This window comes from Camarhynchus parvulus, chromosome 1A, assembly GCF_901933205.1.
Source record: "Camarhynchus parvulus chromosome 1A, STF_HiC, whole genome shotgun sequence".
Taxonomy (NCBI): Eukaryota; Metazoa; Chordata; class Aves; order Passeriformes; family Thraupidae; genus Camarhynchus; species Camarhynchus parvulus.
This window is the reverse complement of record NC_044586.1, coordinates 70135590-70149545: the sequence shown is the minus strand read 5'-3', so window position 1 is coordinate 70149545 and position 13956 is coordinate 70135590. Positions and strand designations below refer to the sequence as shown.

The 13956-nt window shown below is 73.9% G+C and overlaps 3 protein-coding genes across 3 annotated transcripts in view; 2 read left to right on the top strand and 1 right to left on the bottom strand.

Moving 5' to 3' along the window:
* Window positions 1–918, bottom strand: part of SBF1 (SET binding factor 1) — a 64391-nt gene extending 63473 nt beyond the window's left edge. Inside the window, 1 exon segment of the mRNA XM_030960157.1 lies at window positions 807–918. Within this exon segment, the coding sequence (XP_030816017.1) occupies window positions 807–861 (55 nt within the window). The 5' untranslated portion in view covers window positions 862–918.
* A 4823-nt stretch (window positions 919–5741) lies between these two features.
* ADM2 (adrenomedullin 2) lies at window positions 5742–8119 on the top strand. Its single transcript, XM_030960872.1, has 2 exons — window positions 5742–5833; window positions 7217–8119. Exons 1-2 carry the CDS (start codon window positions 5742–5744, stop codon window positions 7629–7631), a joined length of 507 nt encoding a protein of 168 aa, XP_030816732.1. The 3' UTR covers window positions 7632–8119.
* Window positions 8120–10798: 2679 nt separating this feature from the next.
* On the top strand, window positions 10799–13868 carry MIOX (myo-inositol oxygenase). Its single transcript, XM_030960871.1, has 10 exons — window positions 10799–10816; window positions 11930–11992; window positions 12155–12235; window positions 12471–12633; window positions 12716–12783; window positions 12874–12983; window positions 13080–13147; window positions 13415–13464; window positions 13556–13668; window positions 13760–13868. The coding sequence occupies exons 1-10, from the start codon at window positions 10799–10801 to the stop codon at window positions 13866–13868; spliced, it is 843 nt and encodes a 280-aa protein (XP_030816731.1).
* Window positions 13869–13956: the final 88 nt, after the last annotated feature.

The window sequence follows — 13956 nt, the reverse complement described above, 5'->3', positions numbered from 1 at the left end:
ATGGGGCTGGGGGCACAGCTGCCCCATCCCAGGGAATGGGGCTGGGGGTGCCCGGGGAATGGGGCTGGGGGTACAGCCCCCCCATCGCAGGGAATGGGGCTGGGGGTACAGCCCCCCATCGGGCTGGGGGCCGAATGGGGCTGGGGGTACAGCCCCCCCATCGCAGGGAATGGGGCTGGGGGTACAGCCCCCCCATCGCAGGGAATGGGGCTGGGGGCACAATCCCCCATGGCAGGGAATGGGGCTGGGGGCACAGTCTCCATGGCAGGGGCTGTGGGTGCCCACTGCACGCAGCACTGGCAGCAGCCCGTCCCACGGCCGGAGCGGGGACGCGCAGGGCCAGCGGGCCGGGGCCGTGCCCGGAGCACAGCAGTGCCCCCCCAGGCCCAGCCGATGTTTCCGGAGCGGTGACAGCCCGCGCACGGCGGGGGAGGGAGACAGACCGAAAACACCCAAACCGTGAACGCGCCGAGCCGCGCAGGGGCGGCTCCGGCTGCCGGGAGCTGCCGGGGGCCGCTCAGAGCGGCGTCACGGCGGGCGGAGAACGGCCCGGTGCTGCCCGGCCCGGCACCGGCCGCGGCCCGCGGCCCCGGGACGGCTCCGCTCCCCGGCCCGGCTCACCCCGCACGCCCGGGACGGCCCCGCAGCCCCGCCCGGGTCCAGGACCAGCGCGCACCGCCGCCCCGCAGCCCCGGCCCGGGCTCACCCCGCGGCCCCGGCCCCGCGCCCACCGCACGGTCCCGGCCCCGCAGCCCCGGCCGGGCGGCCCCGCGCGGGCCCGGCCCCCGCGTCCCTCCGCCGCTCACCGCGCTTGCCGGGGTCGTATCCCACGAGCACGAAGTAGTCGGCCAGGCGGGCCATGGCGGCGGGGGCGGCCCGGGCCGGCCCCGGGAGCCCCGCGAGGCCGCGCTCGGCTCCTCAGGGCGCCGCCGCCCGCCCGCGCCACCGCCCGCCGCCGCCGCCATCTTGGCCCCGCGCGCACCGCGCCTGCGCCAGCTCCGGCCGCCGCGGGGGGCGGGGCTGCGCCTCCCATTGGCTGAGGGCGGGAGGCGCCGCACCTCCCATTGGCCGTGGCGGGAGGGGCGGGGCCGAATGCGTAGGGGGCGGGGCCTTGTGGGAGGGGGCGGGGCCTGGTGGGGACGGGGCGGGGCCGGTGAGGGGCTTCCCCGAGGGGGGCGGGGGGTCCGGGAGTGGGGGGGACACGGGGACATCCCGGGGTGTGCTGGGACATCCAGGAGTGTGGGGACACCCAGGGGTGTGCGGGGACATCCTGGGGTGTGGAGACACCCGGGGATGCGGAACATCCAGGAGTGTGGGGACATCCCCGAGTGTGCACGGACCCCTCAGGTGTGCACGGCCACACGTGTGGGGATCCTCCGGATGTGGGGGATCCCCCCGTGAGCACAGACTCCCCACAGGTGTGCACGGCCCCCAGGGTAGCCACAGGTTGTACACACCCCCCACTGCACGCAGTCCCCCTGGAAAGGTGTGACCCCACACAGATGTGACCCCGCACACAGCTGTGACCCCCAGGACAGCTGTGCCCTGAGGCGCAGTGTCCCCATCCCGCGGTGTCCGCATCCCGCGGTGTCCCCGGGCAGGCGTTCCCCCCTCCGGCCTGGGGGGATCCCGGGATGCGCGGCCGGTCCCGGCACCCCCCGAGCGGGGTCCCCCCGCACCCGCACCCGCAGCCGGCCGGGGGTGATGCAAGCCTGCCCGGCCCTTGCGCCTCCCGCCCGGCCCCGCCGCGTGTCGGGACATGTGCGGCGTGTCGGGACACGGCTGGCTCCGTGCCGGGCACGGGCCCCCGGCCCCGGCCCCGCCGCCACCGCGGGCACGGCCGCGGGTCCCCGCAGAGCCCCCCGGTGCCCCGCGCTGGGCCCGCTCCGGGCACGGCTGTGCCAGGGCGGCTCCTGGGGACACCCGGGGCTGGGCCAGCGGTGACCGGCGGTGGCATCGAGCCGCAGCTGTCCCTGTGCCATGTGCCCATCCCGGCCCGGCTCGGCCATCGGCCGGGTGCGGCCTGGCAGCGGGGTGGCCGTGCCCTTGTCCCCGCATCCCCGTGTCCCCGTGTCCCCGCATCCCCACATCCCCCTGTCCCTGCATCCCCGTGTCCCCGCATCCCCGCATCTCCATGACCCCGTGTCCCCGTGTCCCCGTGTCCCCACATCCCCGTGTCCCCGTGTCCCCGCACCCCCGTGTCCCCGCGTCCCCGTGTCCCCGGCACGGGGCCACACCCGGCCCGGGGTCTGCAGGGAGCACAGGGGGCCGTGCGGGCACAGAGCAGGGGACAGCCGCTGTGACCCCGTGGGACAGCGACACGGGGCCACCGGCAGGGTGACAGCCCGGGGACAGCGCAAGGGACGGGTGCCCTGCAAAGGTGACAGCGGGGACGTGGGAGCGGAGCAGTGCCGGAGGCCGGGAGCAGGAACACCGGGCTGACCCACCCTGGCAGCGCCCGGGGCCGTGCGGCTGTGACTGACCTGTGCCAGGGTGGGACGGGCACGGGGACACCGCTGGGGTCTGCACCCGCGGGGTCGGGACCGCTGGGGGGGCACCGGCACCGCAGGGGTGGCACTGGCACTGCAGGGGCGGCACTGACACCGCAGGGGTGGCACCGGCACCGCAGGGGTGGCATTGGCACTGCAGGGATGGCACTGGCACCTCAGAGGTGGCACTGACACCGCAGGGGTGGCACCGGCACCGCAGGGGTGGCACTGCAGGGTCCGATGGCGGCTGGCGGTGCCGCGGGCCGTGGTGGCAGCGGCGACACGGCAGCAGGGGCTGTGTGGGACCCGCAGGGGCAGCAGCGGGCACAGGGAGCTCAGGACACGGGGAGGGGACAGGAACGGGGCACGGGGACACACGGCACGTGCAGAGCCCAATCGTGCCGTGTGCCCGGGATCCTCTAGGCAAGAGGTGCTGCTGGGGACCCTGGGGACACTGGGGACTCTGGGGACTCTGGAGACCCTGGGGACTCTGGGAACACTGAGGGTTGCTGGCGTTCCTGAGGACGCTGGTGACACTGGGAACACGAGATGCTGGTGACACTGGTGACCCTGGTGACCCTGGTGACCCTGCCGTGTCTGCGGGCTGCAGGACGCGGTTCCTCCCCTCTCCCGGCGGTTCGCGGCCGTTCCCGCGGCCCGGGCACGGAGCCCGATGTCCCGGGGTGTCGCTGTCCCCGCTGCCCAGCGGGACGCGGCTCCGGGGCCGTGTGCCGCCACCTCGGGTGTCCCGGTGGGCTCAGCGATGGGGTAGCGGCCGCTCGGTTTGGGGGGCCCGGCTGTGCCCCCCGGGTGCTGCTCGGGGGGTCCCAGCCCCCAGAGGAGGTTTTGGGGAGCGGGTGACCGAAGCGGGGCTGCGGGCGCTGCTGCTGCCCCCGCCCTGCCCCGGGGCCTCAGCCAGCAGGCAATTAAGCTAATTAAAGCTTCTCCTGGGTTCCCAGGGCCGGGAGCCAGCACAGAGGAAGAGGGAGAGGGAAAGCGCTGCCGGGCCCCGGGGACAGAGGAGGTGACCCGGGGACGGCAGCTCCCGGTGCGGCTCCAGCTGCGGCACGGGCGGGTGGCAGCAGCTCCCGGGGTGGCTCCAGCGGTCACCCGTGCCGGGGTGGCCGTGAGGGGACATTTGTCACCCAGCACGGCCGGGCAGGGGCAGCGCCCGGGGTCCCTGCAGTGCCCCAGGGATGGTGATCCCTGAGGAGGAGGAGGGCAGGGGAACGGCTCCTGTCCCTGCTGCGGGGCGGGGGCTCAGCTGCAGCCCTGCCGTGTCCCCAGAGCCCCCTCCTCGTGCCCAGCCACATTCTGGTGGCGCTGACCCTGGTGACACGGTTTGGTCCCGGGGATGCCAGCGGCTGGCCCTGCCCCGCACGGGGACCCGCACAAGGGCTGGGCGGGGAGCCCGGAGCCCGCGATGGCGCTGGGGTCGCTGTGGGGGCGCTGGCGCCGTGCCGTGCGGGGTGACAGATGTCACCTCTGTGCCCCGGATCCCACGGGGTGACACCCGCGGCCACAGCCGTGGGGACCCCGCGGTGGCACCCGCGGGCTCGGGGCGGGGCTCGGGGGGCCCGGGGTGTCCCGCGACCCCCCGCCCGCGGCTCTCGGCCTTGTTTTGAGCCGGGTTTTCCCTCTCGCTGGGTTTTCCCTCTCGCTGGGTTTCCCCTCTCCCAGACCGCGGCAGGGATTCCCCGGGGGCCGGGCGGCACCGGGGGTCGCGGCGGGGCCGGGCCGTGCCCCCCGCCCCGCTGGGGACCCTGTCCCGCCGCCCCCGCCCGTCCCCCCGCGCCGGGATCAGGTGCTGCCCCAAATCCCCCCGCACGGGGCCGGGTGTGTGGAGCCTTTGTGTCCCGATAATGCGGAAGAATCCCAGCGATTCCGGGCACGCGGAGGCCCCCGGCCCTCGGCCCGGGCAAGCCGCGCCGGGGGGAGCGGGGACCCCCAGCCCTGGGCTCCGGGCCGGCTCGGGCCCCCGGGGGAGCTGGGGGGGCTCCCCCAATCCCACCAGAGAGCCGGCCCCGAGCAGGGCGGGGGTCCCGGCCGGGGGTCCCAGCGAGGGAAGCTGTGGGGACCCCTCCCCTGCCAGCTCAGGAGCAGGAGCCCCCCGGGACCCCATCAGCCCGGTCTGGGGGAGCTGCTGCCCGGCAGGAGCGGGGCCGGTGTGATCGCTGCGGATTTACATTCCTGAATCGCTCTGCCAGGCCCCATGCGATGCTTCAAACGTGGAGGCAGCCCTGGCAGCGCCGGGGGTGGCGCTGCCCCCCGAGGGGCCGGGGGCGCATGGGGCTGTCCCCGCTGGGTGGGCTCTGTCCCGCCGGGGTCTCCGCCAGGGCAGGGCGGTGTCGGGGTGCCCGGGGGGTGTCCGGGTGCCCGGGGGGTGTCGGGGTGCCCGGGGGTGTCCGGGTGCCCGGCGGTGCCAGGCGGGAGGGCACCGGCAGGGCCCGGCACGACGTGGCACGGGGCAGCGCGGACCCGGCCCGGCCCGGGGGCTGCGGGGGGTGCCCAGAGCCCCCAAAAGCCCGGGCCCAGCCCCGTCCCTCTGCCCCCGGACGGGTCCCTCAGCTCAGCCCAGCCCAGCCCCAGGGCCGCTCCCCAGCCCCGGCCCCGCACCGGGAGGGTCCCGGGGGCAGCGGGGCCGAGTACGTGCGGCACCGGGGCGAGGTTCGGGGCGGGCTCGGCCCTGGGGTGCTGCGGGGCTGGGGCGGTGCCAGGGAAGGAGCGGGGCCGGGGCCGCTGCGGAACCGGGAGCGGTGCGGGGCTGGGGAGGGACCGGGGAAGGTGCGGGGCTGGGGAGGGGGTTGCGGGGGCTGGGACGGGCGCTGCGGGGCCGGGGTGCTGCGGGAGCGCTGCGGTGCCGGGGAGGTGCGGAGCCGGTGCGCGGCCGGGGCTCCGGGGCCGGTGCGGAGCCGAGGGCGGTGCGGGGCTGCTCCTGCTCCCGCCCGCGGCTCCTCCCGTCCCGTTGGGCTCCTCCCGCCCGCCGGCCCCGGCGATATTTAACCTGGGCCGGGGCGGCGAGCGGCCGCACCGAGCGGGACGGAGCCGAGCCCGAGGCAGCGCAGCCCGGTCCCGCTCAGGCACCGCCGGGACCCCGCGCAGCCCCGGCTGCGGCGCAGGCAGGGAGCGGAGCGGGGGCAGGACGAGCAGGGGGCTGTGACCTGGAGCCGGAGCCCAGCGCGACCCCCCGCCGCGCCGCCCGCCCCGTGCCTCCCTCAGCCGCCGCCGCCGCTCGCCCCGGCCCGTCCGGCCATGCGAGCCCCGGCCCCGCTGGCGCTGGGTTGCGTCAGCTTCGCGCTGTGCCTGCTGGAGCTGCCCCACGGCCGGGCCCTGCCGCCGCGCAGGTGAGGGACCCTGCCCGAGCCCTGCCCCGGGCCCTGCCCTCATCCCCTGCCCGATCCCTGCCCCGATCCCGGCCCGCACCCCCGCCCCCATCCCTGCCCGGACCCCTCCGGAACCCCCTGCCCGCATTCCCTGCCCGGGACGAGCCCCCCGCCCTCGCCCCTACCGAACTCCTCCCCGCTCGTCCTGCCCGCCCGCACCTCCTTTCCTCTCACTCCCTTTTCCCGCACCTCCTGCCCGTCCCGCAGCTCCGCGCCCTCCCCGTTCCCCCCGGGATGGGGCCTGGGGGGTCCCGGGGCAGCGTCTCCTGCCGGGCCCCCACCCGGGGGACGCGGTACCGGGCGGGGGGTTCGGGGTCCCGGCCCCCCCATGGGCACTGGGGGCACCGGCGGCACCCCCGGGGGTGCGGGAGGTGCCAGGTGTGCAAAGGTGTGCCAAGGTGTGCCAAGGTGTGCCAAGGTGTGCCAAGGTGTGCAAAGGTGTGCAAAGGTGTTCCAGGTGTGCAAAGGTGTGCCAGGTGTGCCAGAGCCGCGGGGGCTGGCACACGCCGGGGCAGAGACTTGGTGTGTGCCGGAGCTCGGGGTGCCCGTGGCCGGTGTGGGTGGCCGGGGGTCTCTGGGGCCGGGCCACCCCCGTGTGACGGGGCACACCCCACACGTGCGGGTGCGCGTCCCCGCTCGGGGAGCGCGTCCGGGCCGGCCCCGGGGATCCCCGCCTGGCTCGGGGGTGCGGGGGGAGCAGCCCTGGCACCGCCGTGCGTGGGGGGCACCGGGGCAGCCCGGCCCCGCAGGGCAGCCCCTGCCATGGCTGTGCTGGGCTGGGTCCTCTGGGGCACGGGACGAGAGTTAAAATGGGGAGGAAATGTTAAAAAAAGGGAAAAGAGAAGGACGGGACTGAGAGCTGGACCAAAAGCTCCAAGTTCCTTGGAAGTGGGGAGGGGTCCCCTGAGGAAAAGGTGTCCCCGGGACGGGGCACCGAGGCACGGGGGGGGCTCTGTGGCCCCGTGGGGGTGCCCCGAGGCCGGACCCCCCCGCGGGTGCCCGGGGCTCGGGCGTGGGTGCGCGGCCGGGGCACGTGGGTGCAGGGCAGAGCCCGTGGGAACGGGGGGGGCGGAGCCGGGGGGGCTCCGGCGGGACCGGCGGCTGCCCGGAGGTGTCGTGTGCGCGGGACACGTGTCCGTGTGCTCGGGGTACGTGTGTGCCTGCAGGTAGCGGCTGCTTCCTCCTCCTCCTCCTCCTCCTCCTCCGCCCCTCCGGAAGCCCCGGGCTCAGCGCTGGCTCCGGGCTCAGAGGTGCCCGGTGCCCCCGAGGCTGTCGCGGTGCCACCCCGGTAGAGCCCGGGAGCCGCGGCTGTGTCCCCCTGACCGTGTCCCTTCTCTCCTGCAGGGTCCTCCCGGCGCGGAGCCCCCCGGAGCGGAGCCCCGCTCTCCCCGGAGCCCCCCCGGCCCCGCAGCCCGTCGGGACCCTGCGACACCGAGCCCCGGTTCCCCGGCACGGCCCGTGGGCCGCCCCCCGGCACCGCCCGCCCGCCCCGCGGCCCCCGCCGTGGCACGTCCGGCGCCTCACCCTGCGGCACGACCGACGGTGGGAGCCTCGGTGGGAGCCCCGGTGGGAGCCCCGGTGGGAGCCCCGGGCCGCCCGGGGCCGCCGGCACGCCGGGCCGCACCTGGTGCGGGTGGGCTGCGTGCTGGGCACGTGCCAGGTGCAGAACCTGAGCCACCGCCTGTGGCAGCTGCGGGGACAGTGGGGCCGCCGCGACTCGTCCCCCATGAACCCCAGCAGCCCCCACAGCTACGGCTGAGCGGGGGGCGCGCCCCCGCCCCGCGGGACCCCCCAAGCACCGCCGCGGGCTCCTCCGGGCGCCGGAACCTCCTGACGGAGCGCCGGGGTGGCCGGGACCGACAGGAGCTGCAGCGGCACCGTGGGGACTGCTGGTGGCCCGGGATGACCCAACGGGATCCGTGGTGGCCGGCGGTGGCCCCAGAGACCGGAGGCGGCCCCAGAGACCGGAGGCGGCCCAGAGGGACTCACGGTGACGGGTGCTGGCCTGTAGTGACTCTCGGTGGCTCAGAGTGGCCCCTGGTGGCTGGCGGTGGCCCGTGGTGACCCGCGGTGGCCCGTGGTGGCTGGCAGCGGCCAGTCGGTGCGGGGCGGGTCCAAGGGCCGCCGGGAACCGCGCTGACCGCAGCAGCACCAGCACCTTGTGCAAGACGCTCCTGCTGAGTCAGCATTCCCGTGCCTGCCGTGGCACCCCCGGAGCCCCCCCGGGCACCCCCAGCGCCCCAGTCCTTCCCCAGGGTGACACTGGGGGTGGGGACCCTGCGAGGACAGGGGCACAGGGACCCTGCGAGGACGGGGCACCGGGACCCTGTGAGGACAGAGCACAGGGACCCCGCGGGGACGGGGCACAGGGACCCTGCGAGGACGGGGCACAGGGACCCCCTCCGGGCTGGGGAGACGGGGCAGCCCCAGCACCTTCCCCACTTGGGGCTGGCACCTTCCCGGGTGCTGGGGGCTCCTGCCCTCCTCAGCATGGACATTGTCCCCTCCCCTGGCACCTTGTCCCAGCCTGTGTCACACACAGCCCGGCAGGAGCTGGCCACAGGGCAATGTCCCCAAATGTGGGGGGCAGTGGAAAGGTTGGGGTCCTGTGCCCCACTGCTGCCCTGTCCTGTCCAAGCCTGTCCCCTGCTGCACCCTCGGGGACACCCCACGTTGTGTCCCCACAACCTCCTGGGCGCAGTGAGTAGCCCCCAAGAGCAGGCCCCATTCCCCATGAACAGCCCGGCGCCCAGGGCACCCCATCCCTGTCACACCCATTCCCAGGGCACCCCCACCCCCAGGGCTGTCACCCCATGGCCCGGTGGGACAGGGATGTGTCACCCCAGGCAGGTCACCCCATCAGGGCACCCCATTCCCAGGGGCAGCCTGAGCATCCCCCAAGGCGCACCCCCATTCCCAGGGCCCCGAACAGCCCTGTCCTCCCAGGGCACCCCATTCCCAGGGCACCCCATTCCCAGGGCACCCCCATTCCCAGGGCACCCCCATTCCCAGGGCATTCCCATTCCCAGGAGCACCCCCATTCCCAGGGCACCCCCATTCCCAGGGCACCCCCATTCCTGGGAACACCCCCATTCCCCCAGGAATGTGCCTGTTCCCCCAGAGCACCCCATTCTCAGGAACACCCTATTGCTGGGAACGCCCTATTCCCAGAGCACCCCCCTTCCCAGAGCACCCCACTGCTGGGAACCCCCCTATTCCCAGAACACCCTATTCCCGGGAACACCCCAATCCTGCCAGGAGCTCCCCAGCCCCCATTCCCCCGAGCACCTGGGTGTCCCGGGAGGTTTCCACACAGGATGTCCCCTGGGTGCCACACGGACACGGAGCTGGCCCTGGGTGTCCCGGTTTCAGGACAGGATGTCCCAGGAATGTCTCAAGGTGTCCCCTGGGTATCCTGGGAGGTTCTGGGATGGGACCCCATGGATGCCACCAGGAGCCGTGCCCACCCCACGGGTGTCCCAGGACTTCCCACACCCCGTGGAGCTGCCGAGGGGCGCTGGGGGACCTGAAGGGCACGGGGATCCCCAGGCCTTTGTCCCCTCCCCTGGGTGCCCCTGCTGAGCCTGGTGGGTGCCCAACTCCCCCTGGCCCAGGTCGCTGCTTCCCAGGAATCCTGGTTTGTGTGGAATAAACAAAGCGTGTGAGGAGGAGCCGGGATGGAGCATGGTGATCCCGTGGGGATGGGATAAGGGATGGGGCACAGTGAGCCCATGGGGATGGGATAAGGGATGGGGCACGGTGATCCCATGGGGATGGGATATGGGATGGGGCACGGTGATCCTGTGGGGATGGGATATGGGATGGAGCACGGTGATCCCATGGGGATGGGATATGGGATGGGGCACGGTGATCCCGTGGGGATGGGATATGGGATGGGGCACAGTGATCCCATAGGGACGGGATATGGGATGGGGCACGGTGATCCCATAGGGATGGGATATGGGATGGGGCACGGTGATCCCATAGGGATGGGATAAGGGATGGGGCGCGGTGATCCCATAGGGATGGGATAAGGGATGGGGCACGGTGATCCCGTGGGGATGGGATAAGGGATGGGGCACGGTGATCCCATAGGGATGGGATATGGGATGGAGCACAGTGAGTGGGGATGGATAGGATGGGCACGGTGATCCCGTGGGGATGGTAGGGAGGGGTAGGGGGTGGGGGCACGTCCCATAGGGATGGGATATGGATGGGCACGGTCCCGGGGAGGGGGGGTGCCCAGGGATGGGTAAGGGATGCACGTGATCCCAAGGGCAGGATGGTGTATAGGGATGGGTATGGGTGCACGTGATCCCTGGTGATGGGTGGGCTGATCCCGTGGGATGGGGCACGGATGGGGCACGGTGATCCCCTGTGGCTGGGGCAGGGGGTGGGTGACGGTGGCCATGTGCAGGGACAGGCACTGAGTCCCTCAGGGGCAGGAGGTGACAGGCGGGGGCCGTGTCCGCAGGGCTGTGAGGGCAGTGGGGACGCACACGTGTGTGTGCCACCCCGATGCCCGGCTGTGTCCGTGCCCTGTCCTGCCGTGCCCACACGTGTCCGTGCCCACCCGTGCCCTGTCAGCCCGTGCCAGCCCGGGCCGTGCCCTGTCGCACCCGTGCCATCGCGCTGTCCCCGTCCCGTCCCCCCGGGGCAGTGCCAGCCCGGTGTCCCCGCTGTGCCCCCCGTGTCCCTGCGGGGTCACTCGCGGCCCCACCCGGGGTCCCCAGCTCGGGGCCGGGCCGGGGGTCCCCCAGCCCCCTCCGGGCGGGCGCGGGGTCAAACATTAACCGGGGCGGGTTAACTGGTCACCGATTGTCACCGATTGTCCCCGCGGGGCCGGGCGGGCCCCCCGCGCCACCCCCGCCCATAAAAGCGGGGCTGCGACAGCCGCCCCCCAGCCCCGGAGCCCCCAGACCCAGCATGAGCGGCCTGCAGGAGGTGAGCGGGGCGGGGGGCTCCACCGGGGGACAGACACGCCGGGGGGGACAGACACCTGGGGGGACAGACACAGCTGGGGGGGACAAACACACGCTGGGGGGACAGACACACACACATGGGGGGGACAGACACACCTGGGGGGACAGACACACCTGGGGGGACAGACACAGCTGGGGGGACAGACACAGCTGGGGGGACAGACACACACACATGGTGGGGACAGACACACCTGGGGGGACAGACACAGCTGGGGGGACAGACACACCTGGGGGGGACAGACACCCCCGGGCCACCCCAAAGCCGGGGGCAGAGGAGACCCCTTGGCGATGTCACCGCTGCTGGGGGTGCCACCCCGCCCCAAAGGGTGCCAGCCCAGGGGGTCCCGAGGCCACGGGAGCTGCTCCCCAGCCTGGGCAGGGCTGGGGGGACAGGGCCAGCCCGGGGGGCGTCCCACAGTCCCCGAGGGGCTGGCAGGGACCCGCACTCTGTCCCCAACAGGGACCCCCGGACTGCTGTCCCCACCCAGGGACAGCCGGGGCTGGATCCCCCCAGGGATCGGGGATGGCACCCCCAGGTCCGTCTGTGCCCCTGAGGGAGGGGGGGCCAGTGTGTGGTGATCTGTGACACCGTGTGACACCGTGTGACACAGCAATAGATAGTGTGTGACAAAGTGTGACAAAGTGTGATAGTGTGTGACACCGTGTGACATTGTGTGATAGTGTGTGACAGTGTGTGACACCGCGTGACAAAGTGTGTGACATTGTGTGACATTGTGTGACGGTGTGTGACAGCGTGTGACCCCGCGCATTGGTGGGTGACACTGTGACCCCCTGTGACGGTGTGCTCCCACGCGACCAGGTCTCTCCTTGGTGCCAGTGTCCCCCTGTCCCCAGCCTCCTGTCCCTGTCCCGTGCCCCTGTCCTGCAGAGCCTGGGCCACAGGGGCAGGACAGGACAGGACCCTTGATCCCCTCTGTCCCTGTCCCCGTCCCGCAGTGCCCGGGCTGGGGTAGGATGGGAGCCCCGAGCCGCTCCGGTCCCTGTCCCCTGTCCCCTGTCCCTGTCCCCGTCCCGCGGTGCCCACCGGGTCCCCCTGAGCCCCCGTGCCCCGCAGGGTCCCGACTCCTCCGAGGAGCCCCAGCCCGGCAAGGCCAAGAGCGAGTTCCGCAACTACACCGTGAGTGGGGGTCCCAAAGCGGGCGGGTGCCGGGGGTCCGGCCGTCCCCACGGCCGCGCTGGGGGTCCCGCCCCGCTCCCGGGGGGCTCGGGCAGCCCGGGCTGGGTGTGGGACACGGGGGGAGCCCCCGGAGCGCCCCCAGCCCCCGGTGCTGCCCCGCAGGAGGGGAAGCTGATCGACCGCGTGTACAACACCTACCGGCTCATGCACACCCACCAGACCGTGGAGTTCGTCCGCAGGAAGGTGCGAACAGCTCCGGGCCACCGCCGGTGTCACCTGTGTCCCATGGTGTCACCCCCTGTCCCATGGTGTCACCCTGTGTCCCCCGGACAGCGGGGGTGTCCCAGCCCTCCCCCCGCACCCCAAACCCAGCCCCGCCGCCCCATCCCAGCCCGTCTGGGGGCTCCGAGGGGCACCAGCCCCCCGCCCCAAGCCGCGGGGAGGGCATGGCGCTGTCCCCACGTGTCGCTGTCCCCAGAGCGCCCAGTACGGCTCCTGCTCGCAGCGGAGGATGAGCGTGATGGAGGCGCTGGAGCTGCTGGACCAGCTCGTGGACGAGTCGGACCCCGACGTGGATTTCCCCAACTCCTTCCACGCCTTCCAGACGGCCGAGGGGATCCGCCGGGCGCACCCCGACAAAGGTAGGGCCGGACCCCCCCCGTGCCCGCCCTGTGCCCCGCCGGGTGCCCGGCCCGGGGGTGACACGGCCCCGCTTGTCCCCAGACTGGTTCCACCTCGTGGGGCTCCTGCACGACCTGGGCAAGGTGCTGGTGCTGTTCGGGGAGCCCCAGGTGAGCGGCACGGCGGGGAGGGGGCTCGGGGGTCCCCCCCGCGGCCGGGGGACCCTCGGCGGGCGCTCTGACCCCCGTGCCCCCCGGCAGTGGGCCGTGGTCGGGGACACCTTCCCGGTGGGCTGCAAGGTGCAGAAGTCGGTGGTGTACGGGGACTCCACGTTCCACGAGAACCCCGACACCAGAGACCCCCGGTACAGGTGAGCGGGACCCCCGGGGGTTTGGGGGGCGGGGGCTGCACCCCCGTCCCGGCCGGGCTGCGGGGGGTCCAGCCCCTCACCCAGCCCCGTTGCCAGCACCGAGTACGGGATGTACCAGCCCGGCTGCGGCCTGGACAACGTCCTCATGTCCTGGGGCCACGATGGTGAGTTTGGGGTCGCTGGGGGGCTCCCTCCTGGGGGCAGAGCGGGCCCCCCGCCCCAAACGGGGCCCTGGCGCCCCCCGGGGCTGTGCTACCCCCCTCCCCAGTGCCCCCTTTGCACGGACTGCAGCCCTTGGCGTGGGGCAGGGGCTGCAGCTCCCGGGGGGGCTCTGTGACTCTGGGGGGACCCTGCACCTCTCGGGGGGCTCTGCACCCCCGGGGTCCCCCCCGGTGGGGGTCCAGCCCCTCCCCACGCCCCCCCCTTTTCAGAGTACATGTACCAAGTGATGAAGTTCAACAACTTCGCCCTGCCCAAGGAGGTGAGCTCAGCCTGGGGGGGGCGCTCAGGGACCCCCGGGAGGTTTGGGGGTGCGGGGGGAAGCCCCTAACCCCGTGTGCCCCCCACGCCAGGCCTTCTACATGGTTCGCTTCCACTCCTTCTACCCGTGGCACGCCCACGGTGACTACGGGCACCTGTGCTCGGAGGAGGATCGCCGCATGCTGCCCTGGCTCCGGGAGCTCAAGTGCGTGCCCGGGGGGGCTGGGGGCTCGGCCGGGCCCCCCGCGGCTGTGGGGGTGTGCAGCCCCCCGCCCTGACCCCCGTTTGCCCCGCAGCAAGTTCGACCTGTACACCAAGCAGGAGGAGCTGCCCGACGTGCAGCAGCTCCGCACTTACTACCAGGGCCTCATCGACAAATACTGCCCGGGGCAGCTCTGCTGGTGACCCCCCCGTCCCGCGGGACCCCCGAACCCTGCCGAGCCCCCCCAAACCCGGCCGGGACCCCCAGACCCCGCCCCGGGGCTCTACAATA

Excerpts from the sequence above, each read along its gene's own strand:
- ADM2 (XM_030960872.1), top strand. The coding sequence starts at position 5,742 with ATGCGAGCCCCGGCCCCGCTGGCGCTGGGTTGCGTCAGCTTCGCGCTG. Across the intron at positions 5,834-7,216 it reads CGGGCCCTGCCGCCGCGCAG|GGTCCTCCCGGCGCGGAGCC; the intron begins GTGAGGGACCCT and ends TCTCTCCTGCAG.
- MIOX (XM_030960871.1), top strand. Across the intron at positions 12,236-12,470 it reads TGGAGTTCGTCCGCAGGAAG|AGCGCCCAGTACGGCTCCTG; the intron begins GTGCGAACAGCT and ends CGCTGTCCCCAG. Across the intron at positions 13,148-13,414 it reads CATGTCCTGGGGCCACGATG|AGTACATGTACCAAGTGATG; the intron begins GTGAGTTTGGGG and ends CCCCCTTTTCAG.